This window comes from Lasioglossum baleicum, chromosome 4 (genome assembly GCF_051020765.1).
Source record: "Lasioglossum baleicum chromosome 4, iyLasBale1, whole genome shotgun sequence".
Taxonomy (NCBI): domain Eukaryota; kingdom Metazoa; phylum Arthropoda; class Insecta; order Hymenoptera; family Halictidae; genus Lasioglossum; species Lasioglossum baleicum.
Window position 1 is genome coordinate 13,031,914 of NC_134932.1, and position 15,750 is coordinate 13,047,663.

Consider the following 15,750-nt stretch of genomic DNA (forward strand, 5'->3'; position numbering starts at 1 on the left):
ATTTGTAGATTTTCTCCAAAATTGTATCCGAAGTATCCCAAATAGGTTCGAGAAAGTGCTCGATCGACTCGGGCCGAAGCACACGAGTTCGCAGGCATGTTCAGGGGTAGATCTAATGAGGGGCAAATACTTATGCCTCGGCGTTCGTAGCTCGCATCGAGGAGAGGCCTCGCCGCGCCGCGTCGGGGCGCTGTAATTACAAAAGAAATCACTTTACGGCGGGTCCGGCTAGATATTAAATTGCGAACACACCAAGGAGAAACTGGGTTGCGATGAAAACAGGGCCGCGCTCGCGAGGCCGTGTACGCGTCGCGAGTATACATATTATATGTACGATCGGCGATCGTTTTTCACGCTTAATCTCATTAAAGCCGCGCCCGCTTCGGCCATCGTGCTCGCGTGTGCAAGCTGTTGTCCCGTTATACTAGAAGCGTAGAATCAAATCTGCGAAGATATACGCTCGCAACCCTCGGGGCACCGGGCCGCGTGTAAATACGCCGCTGGTAACGGGATTATCGTGTCCTGTCGATGATCCTTAATGCACCTCTCTGCAACGATATCCTAGTCAGCTAAAAAACAACTTTCGTCGAGGATTTCCGAGCCCGATCCTACGAAAGAGAAACGGTGATCGGGGAGACTGCCGCGGAAATATGGAAATATGCTGCGTTGGCTTCCTACATCCCCCAGCTCCCTGTGCTGGATCTACCCTACCGCTAAGTTATCGACAGCCTCCACCATTTCGTTCAATTTCACCGCACTTCACGCTTCTTAGCCCTTCGACCACAGGGGCTTTTCTACGGTTTGCTGGCAGCTTAGAGAGCGGCCTGATCTGCGAGCAATTTTTCGAGCACTGGATGAGAGAGACAGAATTCAACAGTGTTCACCGAATTCGATTTTAGCGAACATTAAGTGCAGAGTAGAATTATACAATTTTTCAAAGCAACTTGATGTTTCGTTTATAAAATAGTGGAGCAAGTTCATTTTTAAATTATCTTTCACGCAAGTGATGAATTTTCTATCCTCTTCACCCTGCTGTCTTTTTACGCGGTACGCTTTTGCATTACTAATTTTTTCATGACCCCCAACGCGTTTTATTTACTCCCACGCGGTTGTTGTACTCAACCTTTTAGCTTAATTATTCTGGGACGTTCTATTTCTCACTTTTAAATGCTTTTTAATCTCCTCTCCACTAAAAAGATTCTAAATAGATTCCCGGCTGGAATTAATTAAAATTAATTTTAAGTCTTGGTTATTCCTTTGTACATCTACGAGAATAGAATTTAATATCGTCGACGATTAAATGATAAAAGAAGAACAGAATATACACTGCTTGGGCAATACTGTTTTTGCAAATTAAGTTCCAAAGCGTCTCCATTTTATGAAAGTACCGAGGTGAAAGAGAAATCAGGAGACGGAAGTCCCAGTTTCGCATCTCCAGAATCGTTCAAAGGGGCGGCGTGCAAAAAACCACTGTAAATAAGCATCGAATCCCATAAACGGAACGGGAACAGTTTTCGACCACTGTTCCCGTGATCTCCGATGAAAAGCTTTCCCGTGTTCCGTGAGTAGTAATCGGTTTTGCCGATACCATCGAGAATAAGTAGCGTGTATCAATAGCTGGTCGGACAAGATTGCGCGATCAATATTCAAATTGAAATGTTTTCTCGTACAGTTGTTGATTCGATTACCGGCGACCCGTTACGTATACAGAGAGAGAGAGAAAGAAAGAGCGAGCGCGAGGGAAAGAGAGGAGGGTGATAGGAAAAGGGAAAACAAAACAGGTTATCGGATGTAGTGCCAGAAAAACCGGGTCAAAGGCTGGGAAAACGTGTCTGCTCGGTTCGCCGGGACTCGCGCATAAATATCCGTCGGTTCCCGGTTAGGTGAAATGCAGATGATCGGCCGGGTCGGCCGGTCGGACGTAATTGAAATTAATTTAGAATCGATGGCCGACGTCGGATCCAAAAGCTCTGCCAACAGCAATATTGTAATCACGCCCGGGAAATCTGTTTCGGCCCGTTTAGAGGCTGCGACGTGCCGTCGAGCTGGCGACGAGCATAACTCCTACTCGTTCTCATACACAAAAACTCGCGTGCAACTCCCGGTTACCTCAAAATTTACTACACTTATTATTCTGACATCATTACAGACTTCCAACATTTTTCTTTAGTGATCAAGCTAGATGATACAACTCGATCTTTAAAGTGGGTCGTACTCCTTGCGGGATGAAAATTTGTGATGTCTGGATCAGGTGTGGAGGTGAAAACTGGTTTGTTAAACAAATTCTCTGAAGCCTTGGCAGGAACACCGGCAAGCATTGAGAGCGATCCGTCGGGTCTGTGTACTCGCAAATTGCTGCGGCGCTGGTCTGGGGGTGGCAAGCTCGCATCACTAACCCCGATACATCCCCGATACAGTGTGTATCGAGGGAGAGAGGACAAGACGCAGCGGAAAATTAAAGGGGAGGAAAGGGGTGAGGAAACGCGACTGCGGTCGTCGTTTCCAAGGACTCCAGAGAGTCCCGCGAGAGAGAAACGGAGAAAGAGTGAGCACCGAAAACACTGTGGTGGAGAGGACTCTCGATGAAGAGGCCAAAGAGAGAGAGAGAGAGAGAGAGAGAGAGATGGGAAAATGAAGAAGAAGGAGAACGGAGGATAGATACAGCAAGGATCCGAAGAAGAGGCCGAAGCCACAGAGTCAGGTGACCTGTGTCAAGTTCAAAGACGCGAATCCTAACCCCAGCAAGGTTTACTCCGTGCTCCTGAAAGGAGGCCTTTAAGAGCCGATGTTATAAGGTGGCCCGTGATCGATCCACCGTGAAAACGCAGCCACCCTTTGACGCAGAAATTATTTCTTCGCGACTTTAATCTTCGTTTACCTTCTTCCCGCTCTCTTCACCATGATTTCCAGCACTCGGCTGGGGACGAGTTGATAGAGATGTTTGTTGGATCGGTTGTCCTTTAATTCGACTGCGATCGTTCCTGGAATCATCCTGTATATTCAAAGAAATAGATTTATTTAAATAATTTCCCTTTGCAGTGTCAATCAATTTTTATCTAAAATTCTAAAAGATGTCTTTATAAAAAAAGTGATGATGCTTTGTTAGAACGAGTGCTATAGTTCTGGTGTCACAATGTGTAGGCCTTATCTAGGCAACGTCGACACGGGACCGTTATTACATCCGTCGAAATTCAGTCGTTTATTAACGAGGAAACGATACGGTGAACGGAGTAATAACGATAACGAGGGGCGATAATAATTTCGAATGGAATTTTTTTTCAATATTCGGCCACGCCAATTAAATAAATTTATGCCATTCGACGATCGGGTTCGCAGATTATTCAGAGCGTGACGCAACGAAGCGCCGACCGACGCGACGCGACGGCGGCGCAGCGCAGCGCGCGGACGATGATAAAATTCATTATTCCCGGAAAATTCATTTGAAAGTTGAAGTGCTGAGAACCGGGGAGATCCGTCGAGTCCGTGGAACAAATATTGGTCGTCGGCGCGTGTTGCTCTAAAATTCTCTGGCTTAAAGGAAATATAAAAATTAAAGCATTTCGTAAACATGTTGATTCCCCGCCGAAGACATCCAAAGCAATTTATTCCTGGATCGTCGTCAATTAATCAAATATTAAAAATCAATCAATAGTGCGACGATAATTCGATTTGTGGGAATAAAGATTATATAGGGTACAAACTGTTTTAGGTTCAACTTTAATGGCCTATATCTGGACAACCAATATCATCGTATTTGAAAAAAAAGAATTTGAATTTCGTCCAGCATTTCGAGAAAAGCGTGTCCAAGTGCGTCGGCGCGGGATCGATCGAATTTCGCGGGATCGCAGCACGCATCGGTCATTACACCTAATGGTTTAATATTCGCGATACAAAATTACGCGGCGGGCCGAGGCTATATTTGACAGAATCGGGTCGAAATGTTGGCCGGCCAATAATAATCAAGCCGTCCAAGCTCGATGTCGTTTAGCTGCACTCAGCTTTAATTACATCGCTTGTCATGCGTGTTTACCGCCGGAGATATGTGTGTTTTGCCCTGGCATGGCGGGGAAACGTTATCGAGCCGGGCAGGATTCGGGGCTGGTTTGTTACTGCGTTCGGGCGGGCCCTGCAGAAAATTTCACAGTAGCCCTTTGATTTACCGGGCACACGACCGATTGTTTCGCCGTTTCCGCGGCAGCGGCTGCTGCTGTTTCGTTTCCTCGCTCTCCTTTATCCACCGTGTGCACCTCTCTCTCTGTAACCACTCGGAATTCGGATTACGTTCTGCTTGTCCATTCGACGGCATTCGACTCTCGATCCTTTGCGGTTCGACTTCCATCCAGTTCTTTTGATACTGGTGAGAATGCACGCTGGCCTAACCAGCTCTTTTTCTCTCTCATTCTCTCTCCGTGTTGGATCAGGTGAAAACGTTTTTGAGGGAGAGCACCAACGCCGCAACTCTACAGCGCAGACTCTATTGGAATTCTTCCTTTCTTCCTTCCTAGCGGTGAACGTTGCGAGTCACTCGTTTGAGTCTCTTTCTACTACCGAAACCGGTAACTTCCGCAATCGATACCAGCAGTTGCCGAATTTCCACTGTATACTGAATCTAATTTGCGAGTCGTGTTCGACTAGGACCGCTAGTTATAAATATCTTTATGAATAATGCTTGGACATTGCTTACACAAGATACGGGAGTTCAACATTAGCAATGTAAGATTTGAATAGCAATGAATGCCCTTGAACGATCTTGAAATCACAATACATTTAGGTCAACGAACTATTCACGGAATAGACTGTAATCCTAGCTAAATAAACACCTACAATTCGATTTGAAAAGCAAAGGTCACCTTGACACCTCAAGAGGGACTCCGCGTAAACAAAAATCAGGTGATCATCGCAAAACGTTTCTCTTCTAAACGGGACAAGTTTCATACGAAACGAATAATGTAGTTCGGTAGACAATTGCTTAAACTGAAATAAAGACGGTAAGATTTCTACTTCTCTCGCTAATACACGTCGAAATATCTTCTGGAACAGCGTACCGAATCGATTTCACCACCCACTAAAAAGCGACAGATCCATAAAAGAAAATAGGCGAGTATAAAACATGAATTTCGACCGTTCGAGGCGTACCTGGTAGACGACCATCGACGCATAGTACAGGTGTTCACGCGGTACGACAACGTCCGTCGTGAAATTCTCGGTGCTCGTCTCGTCGCGTCGTTGCCTTTCATTTCGGCCGCATAAAACACAGCATCGCTCGATGAAATTAGCACGCGCGCGCGCGCGAAAACGGACCGGAGCGGGGGAGAGAAAAGGTGGACTGGGCTCTGTTCGAAAATTAGAATATTAACCGGCGTCCGTTCGCCGCGGGAATATTCTCCATTATCGTGCGGCGCGCAACAATCCATTAACTCGGAAAATAAGAGCGGATGACAAAGCTCTTCTCTTTTATCGGCCCCGGAGAGGAATTACCGGGCGGTACGCTTCTTCCTCGCGGTTCAGAGAGAAAAAGCACCTTTCAAAGAGAAAGGGAGAAGCTAAAAGAAGGAACAAGCCCGGGAAGAAAGAAAGGGAGAGAGAGAGAACACATTAGGTGCAGAAATTAATTCCTAGCCTTTCCTCAACTTTATTTGATTATGTAGACAATTACATGTACAAGTAGACATGCGATGGTAGTGTGAGCAGGCACGATTTCGGCAGTCGCTCCGCATCCATTAATATAGAAAGACGTATTCATCCGACTTCAAACATCTACATATGTACTCTATATTCTTTATTTCAATATTATCTGTATATGTATACAACACAGTCAATATACATATTTATATTCCACTGACTCTACTACTTAGAAATGATTAATTGTGAGGACCACGAATTAATTCGTACACTTGATAAAAGAAGGGACGAGTCTAGAGAAGAAAGGGAGAGAAAGTAAAAGAAGGAAAGGAAAAAAGTCTAGAGAAGCAAGAAACAGAGAGAAAGAGAGGAGGGGAGGAGAGGAGAGAAAGAAAGAAAAGAGCGAGGGAATAAAGAAGTTTGATGTCGAAGGTGGTCGGGGCTAAGCGAAAATATTGGTCGCACTCGTTCGAGCGAAATCAAAGAGGAGAAAATCAATCCCAGGGAGAGAGAGCCTCGGTCCTCGCCTCGGTGGGAAGTTAATGCGAATTAAAATCCAATTCCGCCGGCGTCGGCTCGATCCCCATTCCCAAACGTTGCGTCTTCGTGATTCCGGGGAAAACAGGAAGTTCGCCGTCGACGACGACGACGACGATGCTCGAAAGGGAGGGGGGCGTGACCGGAGACGGTTCGAGGGCGAATTTACATCGGGGCCGAAGGAAAATGTTTTCCGCGACCGGCATAAATATTTAATAAACGCGCGAGCGTTCGCCCCGGCCATAAAATATTTTCGTCGCCGACCCATAAATATTTTTACACGCCTTTATTTCGCGCAAAGTGTTTCTCGGATTCTTGCGGGCCACCCCCTGCACGCCCCCGCTCCGGAAACTGCTCCGCAAATCGAACCGTGTTTCCGCGAGGATTTTTTGCCATACTAAAGCAACCGTGTCATCCGAGCAAGTTGTTGAAATAATATACAATTTCGTTTTCCACGATGTATTGCATAAAACGTTTTTGAATTTTTTCGGAGTATTCTGCGTTATGGAGGAATTGCGAATTTTGAATGTTTTTGAGAATGTACTCGTCGTCTTTTAAGGAACATATGACGCGTACCCGAGACGTCTATGTACCATCAAGAGATTAATGCGAGAATGGCGATATTTCATTGGTGGGGGCTTAATAGGTTAATGCTCAGCCAGGTCCTAGAAGTTGGTTGGCCGCTGTAGAAGGGAAAATATCGGTGGAAGGCTATTCTTGTTTCCCCGGCGAACGACAGCGTAGAGCTGAAGGTCCCTATTTCGTCGAGGGGCGGCTCACGCCCCCTTTCACTGCCAAAAGTTATTTCCGCTGGAAATTTATCGCTCTGCCGAGAATCGAGGCGTCATTTCCGGACGAACGAAACAAAGAAAGCGTCGCCGGGACTCGCGCGAAAGATAATTGGCGTGCCATTCTATCGTGTCCTTTCCTTTTTTCTCGTTTCTTTTTTTTCGAGTACGCTCTGTGTGCCGATTCTCTCTCTCTCTCTCTCCCTCTCCCTCCCCTCTCTCTCCGTTCGTTGGTTCGTTCTTTCTTTCACTCGGTCTCTCCGTCTATCTTTTTCCCGCTCGCTCTGCCCCTTTCCACACGCCTGGAAAACCACCCCCATAGTGATTTCTTCCCGGAAAGAAGTGAACGGCGCGCAAGCTGACGATTGTTAAATGTACCTACGGCTCTCGGCTGATTTATTCCCCCCGGGGGCTTTCGAAGGAGAGAAACCTTGGATATTTATCGTCCCCTTCCGGCGCCGCGGTAAATAATGTGTTTGCTCTTTAACGCTATTTATTTCGGGCTCCGTGAAAATGTTCTATAACGTATTGTGGTTTTCTGCAGCGTCACGTTTCCGCGAGGATACCCTCAAACTCTTCTTCCACCCGTTATCTGACTTCTTACAACATTATTTTTTCTTTACCGTACCCCGTTGCGCAATTATATATTCTTATCTTCGAATGCATTGTAGGTCCAGTGACGATCAAATATCAGGAGGAAAATTTCTACAGAGTTTAAAACATTTTCTTCGCGACTGAAATCACCGCGGACTTGAAGAGCAAAGTTTTCTCTTTACAACGACTTAAAAAAAAGTGAGTTATGATTGTTTCCTGCCATTTTACTGCACTTTGAACGATAGGTGTGTCGTCGATATTTTTGTCACGGAGTTGCAACTAATATCTAGCGATCCTGCGGTCTTGAACATCAACGTGGATCATGTTTGTTGTATTCTGTATTGCGGTTCGACCAATAAATGGTAAATTGACAAACTATTTCAAAAAACAATGGTATAGAACACATCGAGTGTCATTCTACTCGCGTGTCTGACCATAACCGACCTTTTCCACTGACGCCGCTGTTTTGAAGCAGTTATATCTGACAATGACACAGATCAATATATAATCCGGAACCATTACAGATGTTCGATACAAGTAGAAGACCTGAGTAATGGTCAGTCAGGATGAATTTTTCAATTCGATTTCTCCGAGAATGAAAGTTCATACCTACATATTTTATACCGTTGGCTCGGGTAGACTCGAATTCTTTTTCTAATGCCTATTTTATCAACACACTTTCACAACCTCCCTTTAATTGGATAGCAACATTTTCATGAATCTCCAATGAGAATTATTTAGGATTAAATTACACCGGAATTGGAGGCCTCTGCTTTTTATAGTTTCTCGTTTAAAAAAAAAGGAAGAAATGCAAGAGAAGGAAAATTGCGACCGCAATCAACTCTTTTGGCGAAAAATCGTGGCAGTGGCCGAAAAGGTGGACAAGGTTGCAGAAAAGGCAACAGAGGAAAATAGATAGTTGGAGAGTGAGAGAAAGAGAGACAGAGAGATCGCCGTGGGATTGATCTTTTTTATTTGCGGATCGGAGCGAGGCAAATTGCGGCCGCGTTGTGATAGGCGAAATTTCATTCGACGTTTTCCGTCGCCGGAAAAAAGTGTCCCTGCGGAGGCCCAATATCGCGTAATTAAATTTTCCGACGGCTCGAACGGAAAGAAACAACGAGATTGCGCGCTGTGTACACCGAAAGTGGAAAATTCTCGCGATCGATTAGAGCCGCGGTCGGCCATTTCGCTGGCACGCGCGCGCGACAAAGAAGAGGCCGTAGAGGGGACCCTCGATTGATTAATTAAAAAGTTCCAAGTGCCGTGTCGAGGAGCCCTGGCTCGATCCGCGGATAGGGTGCCCCTTTCCCGTTCCACCTTTTCCGTTTCCTCTCCACCTTTTCGAAGCGCCATGCCATCGACACGCGATTCGCGCCAACGCCGACCGTCTTTCTCGAATCAATCGATCCGATTTCGTTTGACCGATTTCTGACTCGCCCTCCCAAATTTCCCAGAGTTCCCCGACACGGTTCCGATAAATTATACCACGGACAGTTGACCTGGTTGGTCTCATAGTTTCTTTCAACGTTGAAATTGAAAAATAGTCTCAAATTAGAACGAGTACTCTGGTACGATGCCTGATTTAATTGACGTCTCAACACAATGTTTATGAATTATAGTGACAAATTTTCTACGGCAGTCTCATCCATTTTCCATACTCGCAGAAGGACTTTTGGCAAAGTATAACAATTGTAATAAACGCGGGGCCCTCGAACAGAGACGTTAATTCCCCATTGTGCCGCCGATAATTATAAATTACACGAAACGGAACGTTTTACGAGGCGGGGGTAACGAAGCGCGACGAAATCGAAGAAAATGTATAAAGTTGGAAGAACGTTTCTCTCTTGGAACTGTACTGCTCGGTTCTCTCCAGGCTCTCCCTCTCTCCTCTCTCTTTCTCTCTCTCTCTTCTCTGGCCCATTAAAATTCGCCAGGCGGCAGCGATTCCAGCGATACATTGTCAAAAGTTTCGCCCGGCGAACGTAACTAACGACCGTCGAAGTTCACGATTTGTTCTCCCAATCGAAACACAAAGGTAGAGGAGAGTGCCCGATTCAGCCGAGGGATGTGGGCGGGGATCTCGCCCTTATCCCCGGGATAGGTCCCTTTGGCCGGCTGGTTTCAGGGCTGCTATCGGGAATCGCCTAACGAGACGGAAAAATCAAGTCTCCTTTGCCCGGAATCGCCTTTGGTCCGGCGCAATACATGTCTAATTAGCCAGAAAAATAACGAGATTTTTGCGGCCGGCCCCCGCCAAATCAGTTTTCCCGATCGCAATAAAAGGGACCTGCTGACAACGCTAGACAATGGCGGACGTGTTCCTTACCGTTTTCTTTTTTCTCTTTGTTCGTCCATGTATTATGGCCTCGACTACGTACCGTGGACTCGTTGCGGTTCGATTTTATGTTTATTAGGAACCGATTAAGCTCCCATAGTTCTACGTTCAGTAGGTCTTTTTCATGCGCATGAGAAGATCGTGTGATTAGGCGCATGTGACCGGTATTATTTATTTCCCCGGAACACGAACCTCGGAGAACACGATGTGTGCTCGAGAGATTATGCGATAGAACACGTTTTTATTCGGACTTAAGTTATTATTTCTTTTTCACCATTTAATGACACTGATTAATTAATGTCACCGCTTAATGACACTGATGCGCATCGATCAAAGATCACTGATCAACTAAACGTTGCGCGTCAATATTGTAAACTGCCCCCACTCGAATAATAGAGATCGCAACCCCCTCTCCAAAATTAGCGTCCTCGCCTGACATCTCGGTACGAAAAGTGTGTTTATTCTGGGAAGCATGTACAAGTGGTAGCAATTAAAATTTTATACACTTTTCGGTGCACGGTTCCAACTTTCCACAGTGCAAGAATGTTTTACCGTGAATTATTGTCAACTCCGAGACAGTGTCTGTGCCACTTGTGACCCAGAGAAGTGTTCTTTTCAAGAAAACGTTCGCGAGTTCTCGTAAGCTGGACTGCTTAGGTTTTGCAAACATTTTTTAACACGGAAGATCAGCGAATGTATGACGTACAGTTGAGGTATTACAGTGCTTTATAAACATCGCAATTAGTACGTCGATGTCCCAGAATGGTGAACAAATATATCAATCAGAAAAGTTATATTCGGCCGACAGTGGGTAAAACTAGGTCCAATTTCAACCAACTACGCATCGTTAAAACCATATTTCCTGCAATTAAAATTACGTTTTATCAAATAACAAAATATCTGCTTAAAATTTGAACGAAATCGCATAAAGTATTCACAATTTAACTGTTTAAAATCTAGAAACAGAGACTTGGAAGTTATACTTGAGCATTTTAAGGGATAGTTTACCTAAAAGAACTTATAAAAAGGTGTTGAAGAATCACGATCGAGGAACACTGCGAAGAATCCGAGGAAGACACAGAAAATCGCGAATAGCGCGAAGACGCGGAAGATCGCGAAGGGGATGAGAACAGGGTGGCGGATAAGGGTGGCTACGCGAAGGGTTGACGTTGCGGCTTTAATGGAAGCTCGTTAGATACGGAGAAGGAAAAAGAACGGTGGGGTGGGCGAGCGTAAATCGGCCATAGGCAGGCACAATGCGAACTCTAACGAGACAAATCTGACGTCGCACCCTCGGGCCAGTCCCAAAGCCCCCTTCTGCAGCCACCCCCTTTTCTGAAACCATCCCCCTTCTCCTGTCTTGCCGAAGGTTCGCGACAGAACACGACTCGCGACCCTTCTGCCTTTCGTCTTCGTTGTCTCCGGACCACGGTATTATTTTCAAGCTTAATGAGGCGGCTGCAGCCCGACCTATAATCCAAAATGCTGAACAAACACGATGGAACTCTATGCGACAGTGTACTTACAAAAAGTCCTCGTTTAATAGATCTCCAGTGAAGTTATGAATAATTTTACATTCTGCTGTAATGTCTAAATAGTCATATTAGTCGACGTAGATTAAAAATATTCGGTGAGGGACTCGTTATAAAATTTTAAGATACATGAGTCAGCCGCGATCGAGAATCTACTATAACCGCAACCTAACACGGATAACGATTGTTTGCCCGAGAGCGGCAATCGATTTTTCGCCCTTCGAATTTCCCTGGAAAGCGCCAGGGCTGCCGCCACCTCGTCTGTTTGCGGATTTTCAGGATTTTCCTTATGAGATGTTTACCGCGGTAAATGGGCTCGACTGTTTTCACAGCGTTACAGCTAGTTTCGCTCGGGATTAGTCGTGTCGCCGTTAACGCGTCTCGCCGCACGATATTCTGCGCGAAACTGGGTCGCACGTTTCCCTTGACCAACCATCAAAGTCCTGGATGTAGAATTTTCCTTCAATTTATTTGAGTACCAGCCACTGAGAATGATTACATAGTCCTCGACGTTTCATAGGTTCCCAATTTTATACGCTACACAGATTTTTATGGATTTTATTGAAATTGGAATTGGAAATATATATATATATTATATCTTCGATTAAATAAAAAGATTTATTTTAAAGAAAAATGAAATCTTTTCTTCGAAAGGGACATGGCACGTATGTAAGACGTTATTTCAATATTCCCGAAAGTGCAGCTCCTTCTCTAAAGTATTTTCCATCTGAAACGTGGTTCACATTTCGAATTCGATTCGAGCCTAGCCTCCATCATCCCGGCAAGTTTCCTTTTCTCTATCGGATATCCGGAACGGAAATAAACTCGCGCGAGTTTGCTTTACAACTTTAAGTTCGCTATAATGCGAGCGCCTCTCGAGATTGATGTAAACTGGTCGAGTGCAAAACTGGATCTGCGGTGTACGCTGCTCGAGTTTCCGAGCGCTCTCCTCGATGCTTTTTCCCGCGCTCTGCTAAGTTCGCATTGGTTCAGAACATTTGGCCGAGGTGCTGGAGAGCTGGCCGCAAACCCTTCGCAAAATTTATGGGCGTGTTCCTGAGATCCGGAATATCGGGGGGTGAACGTGTAACATAATCGTTTTGCGACGCTGGGAAAACCTGCTGCGAAACAGCTTCGAGTTTCTCTTCAAAATGAAAGACAAATCTTTCAGTGATCAAAACTAAGAAACCGATTTTGATCGATACCTATCAAGGATTAAATTCGACGTTGCACGGCAAACGGATAAATATTAAAGAGCCGAGGGCTGAACATAATCGTTTTGGGAGGATGCTCAGCGGCTTTAGAATGCAGGGTAGATCTCGAATCGGGTTTGATGTTTGATCGATGATTAATGGCCGAGAGGGTAGAAATTTCGCAAAATCGAGTATCCCGACTGTGTTTCGCAACTGACCGATCCTCCGGACGATCGATCCGGCCGCAAGAAAACGTCGTTAGGGAAGATCGATAGGGGAAAGTTTCTTGTTGATTCCACTCCGGAGCAGGTAATTTGTAATTCAGCCGATCTTCGGTCGAGATGTCCTTCCTATCCCTCCCCTCCCCCATTCCTGTTAAGTTTCGCGAGTATCTCTCTGTGTGTTACCGAGAAGGAGTCCCTGAACGGGGAGTTTATAGATCGATCGTTCATCGGACCGTTGGCTCGTTGGAATTAGGAAACGAGCGTTAATTGATTCTGATGGTGTCCCGAAGCAGGATAAATTATTCCTCGGTTTGTCGCTAGCATATTCCCTCCCCTGCGTCTTGTTACTACGTCGTCCATCGGAGGTGACGATAAATCTCCCGTTCTAAATTGTTAATTTTCGGCTAAGGATCTCTAGAGAGAGAGAGAGAGAGAGGAAAGGAAGAGAAGAGGGAAGAGATGTGAAACGTCTCAGGCAGCCTTTTGGTCTGAAAATGGCTCCACGGATTGCTAGAGGTTGAAACAGTAGTCCCCGAAGTTTGTGCTTCGACTAGTTTATGCAGGCAGTCGCAACTTCTAATTATTTTTGTTAACTCGTTCAAGTAGATGATTATGGTAATTTTCAATTTTAGGTCCAGAAGTACCTAGAGCCACTCTAATAAAAATCCCACGACAAAACAGACTCCGCAATCATTTAATCGATTCGCTTCTCGAAAATTTCAGCAAGCTCCCCGGAGCCACGGACGTGTCCGTACCTGGGAAAGTTCACGGTGACAGGTGTGAATCGCAATCAGCGCAACATCCGGGAAAGTAGACGGAACCAGCACCAGGAGGTGGCGAGGAGAGATAGAGAAAAAGTGCGACACGCGCAAGAACGCACGCAAGAACGTGGTCGGAAGCTGGACTTCGAAGCTGAAAAGCGGCGTGCAAACAACGAGTACCTGGTGCACGAGAGGATGGGCAGGCGAGCCAGGTCGAATCGCAACAACAGATCCCACCGGGACCACAGCCTCGAAGAAGTCTCTTCGAAAAGGTCTTTGGACATCGAGGACCTGCTCTGGGACCACTCCAGATCCAAATCCAGAAGGCCCGAGGAGCAACGAAGCTCCGGTGACAGGTCCAAGGTCAGGAGGCCTCAGGAGAGAACAAGGAGAAGCCCCAAGATGGAGGACTTCAAGGTGGACGCGGACGACTTCGCGAGAATCCGACAGCTTTGGGCCACCGACTTCGACGACTCCGAAGACTCCAGTATCCTCGAAGTCCAGGAGGATTACTTCGGTGATTATCCTGACACCGCGGATCTACCCAAGAAAAGGTCCGGCAGAAATCATAGGCAGATGACCTATGACGATCTGTCGAGGAGCAGGAGGGACCTCGAGGAAGCTGATGAAGATGAGTCCGCCGAGAAGAGGGAGAAGAGGGAGGAAGACATCTCCAGGTGCAGCTCAGAGGTCACCACCATTACAATTGGGTGCTCCACTGCGGACAGGATGGAGTTCCAGACGGACTGCGTCGATGACAATTCCATTGGTGAGTGAATGTTAGCTGGGAACTCAAGGAACTATGGTTCCTTTATCGGGAACTTGGTGGCTAGCTTCACTTTTTGAGGTGCTCTTTCAGAGCTTACAGAGAGATTGTCCGTATCTATCCGTTTAAAAATGGACACCCACGTTGTCAGTGGGTATTATTGAGAATTAAAATCGCATTAGTAATGAAGCTCGACAAGGGGCTTTTATTTCGCAGGGTTTGGTAACTCGTTGTCAAAGTTTATTTAGACTATAATGGCGTTCGAGAAGGGGTCCTCGAGATACTTAGCGAGGCATTCTATCTTCGAAAGTTAGAGGGAGCTCTGTGCTTTCTGTTTGGCAGCGTACTCGTGCCACGGTCGTTGGTACGATGCGGAGGGCACCCAGTTCGTGATCGCCACCCAGCTGGCGCCCGGGACAGCCTGGACCAGCGAGAACAACAGACCCCAGCCCTACAGGAACAGCCGAAGATTGTGCTTCATGTACAAAGAGAGCGGAGGAGTTGTCAGCTTGACTGCCAGCGAGGTGGCCTGCCAAAGGGGAATACCTCCTCCCCCGCCAATGTTGGCCTTCAATGCTACCAGTACCGGTGAGTGTCTCTCTCTCTCTCTGCTTTAACTATCTCTTACCTCTGACTCCCTCTTTCTCTCTTTGTCTCTCTCGTCTTCTCTCGAGTATCCTTAAGGTCTCCAGAACGCGTCTCCCTACGAAGATCCAGCGGTTTTGTTCCGCAACTGCCGCGAATGTTCCGCCGTTCGAGCATTTTGTCTCGAGATTTCGGGCCCCCGGGAGAGAGCCCATTGTCCGAGGAATTAGACAGTTTCCTCAACACTGTTCTATTTCGCCCTCTATCTGTTTCTCTCGCTCTCTCTCTCTCTCCCCCCTCTAGTGTCCCGCTTCCCTTTTTTCACTCTCGTCTTTCAGAACGCTCGTCCATTAGCCTTATAGAAGAGGACGAGGCTCGTCTCCAGACGCGAGCTTTCGCGATTACAAACGCGTCGTCGCCATTGACGTTCCTCGGACACTGGATTCGCGTGCTTTTCCTCGGCTTGAACCTCCTCTGATATTTTCTGCCGAAGCTTGTACTGCTGTTTGCCTGTATAATTGTTCTAAGATCCAAACTCGGATAATAAACCACACAGATATGGAGAACTGTGCGTCGAGAAACAATCAGAGTCTGAATTCGACGGTGTTCTACAAATTTTTTGAGATTCGAAATAGAGACCACTTAATAAAAAAATAAAACCAATATTAAATACTCTCGCAATGTGCTTGTTGCTATTCGCCCCTTCAACTATACGAACCAAACGTTTCCTGTTTGTAAAATCGTCGAGAAATCATGCGAAACATGTCATCCGATCATACTGAATGGGAAAGAGCTGTAGCTTCGAGCGAA

At 46.2% G+C, this 15,750-nt stretch overlaps 1 protein-coding gene across 3 annotated transcripts in view; it reads left to right on the plus strand.

Annotated features, from left to right (window-relative positions):
• LOC143208348 (uncharacterized) overlaps positions 1-15,750 on the plus strand; it is a 315,575-nt gene that overhangs the window by 283,694 nt on the left and 16,131 nt on the right. For all 3 annotated transcript variants that reach the window (XM_076422728.1, XM_076422730.1, XM_076422731.1), the window contains 2 exons: positions 13,552-14,358; positions 14,698-14,943. In XM_076422728.1, the coding sequence (XP_076278843.1) occupies positions 13,552-14,358; positions 14,698-14,943 (1,053 nt within the window). The remainder of the gene's footprint in view (positions 1-13,551; positions 14,359-14,697; positions 14,944-15,750) is intronic.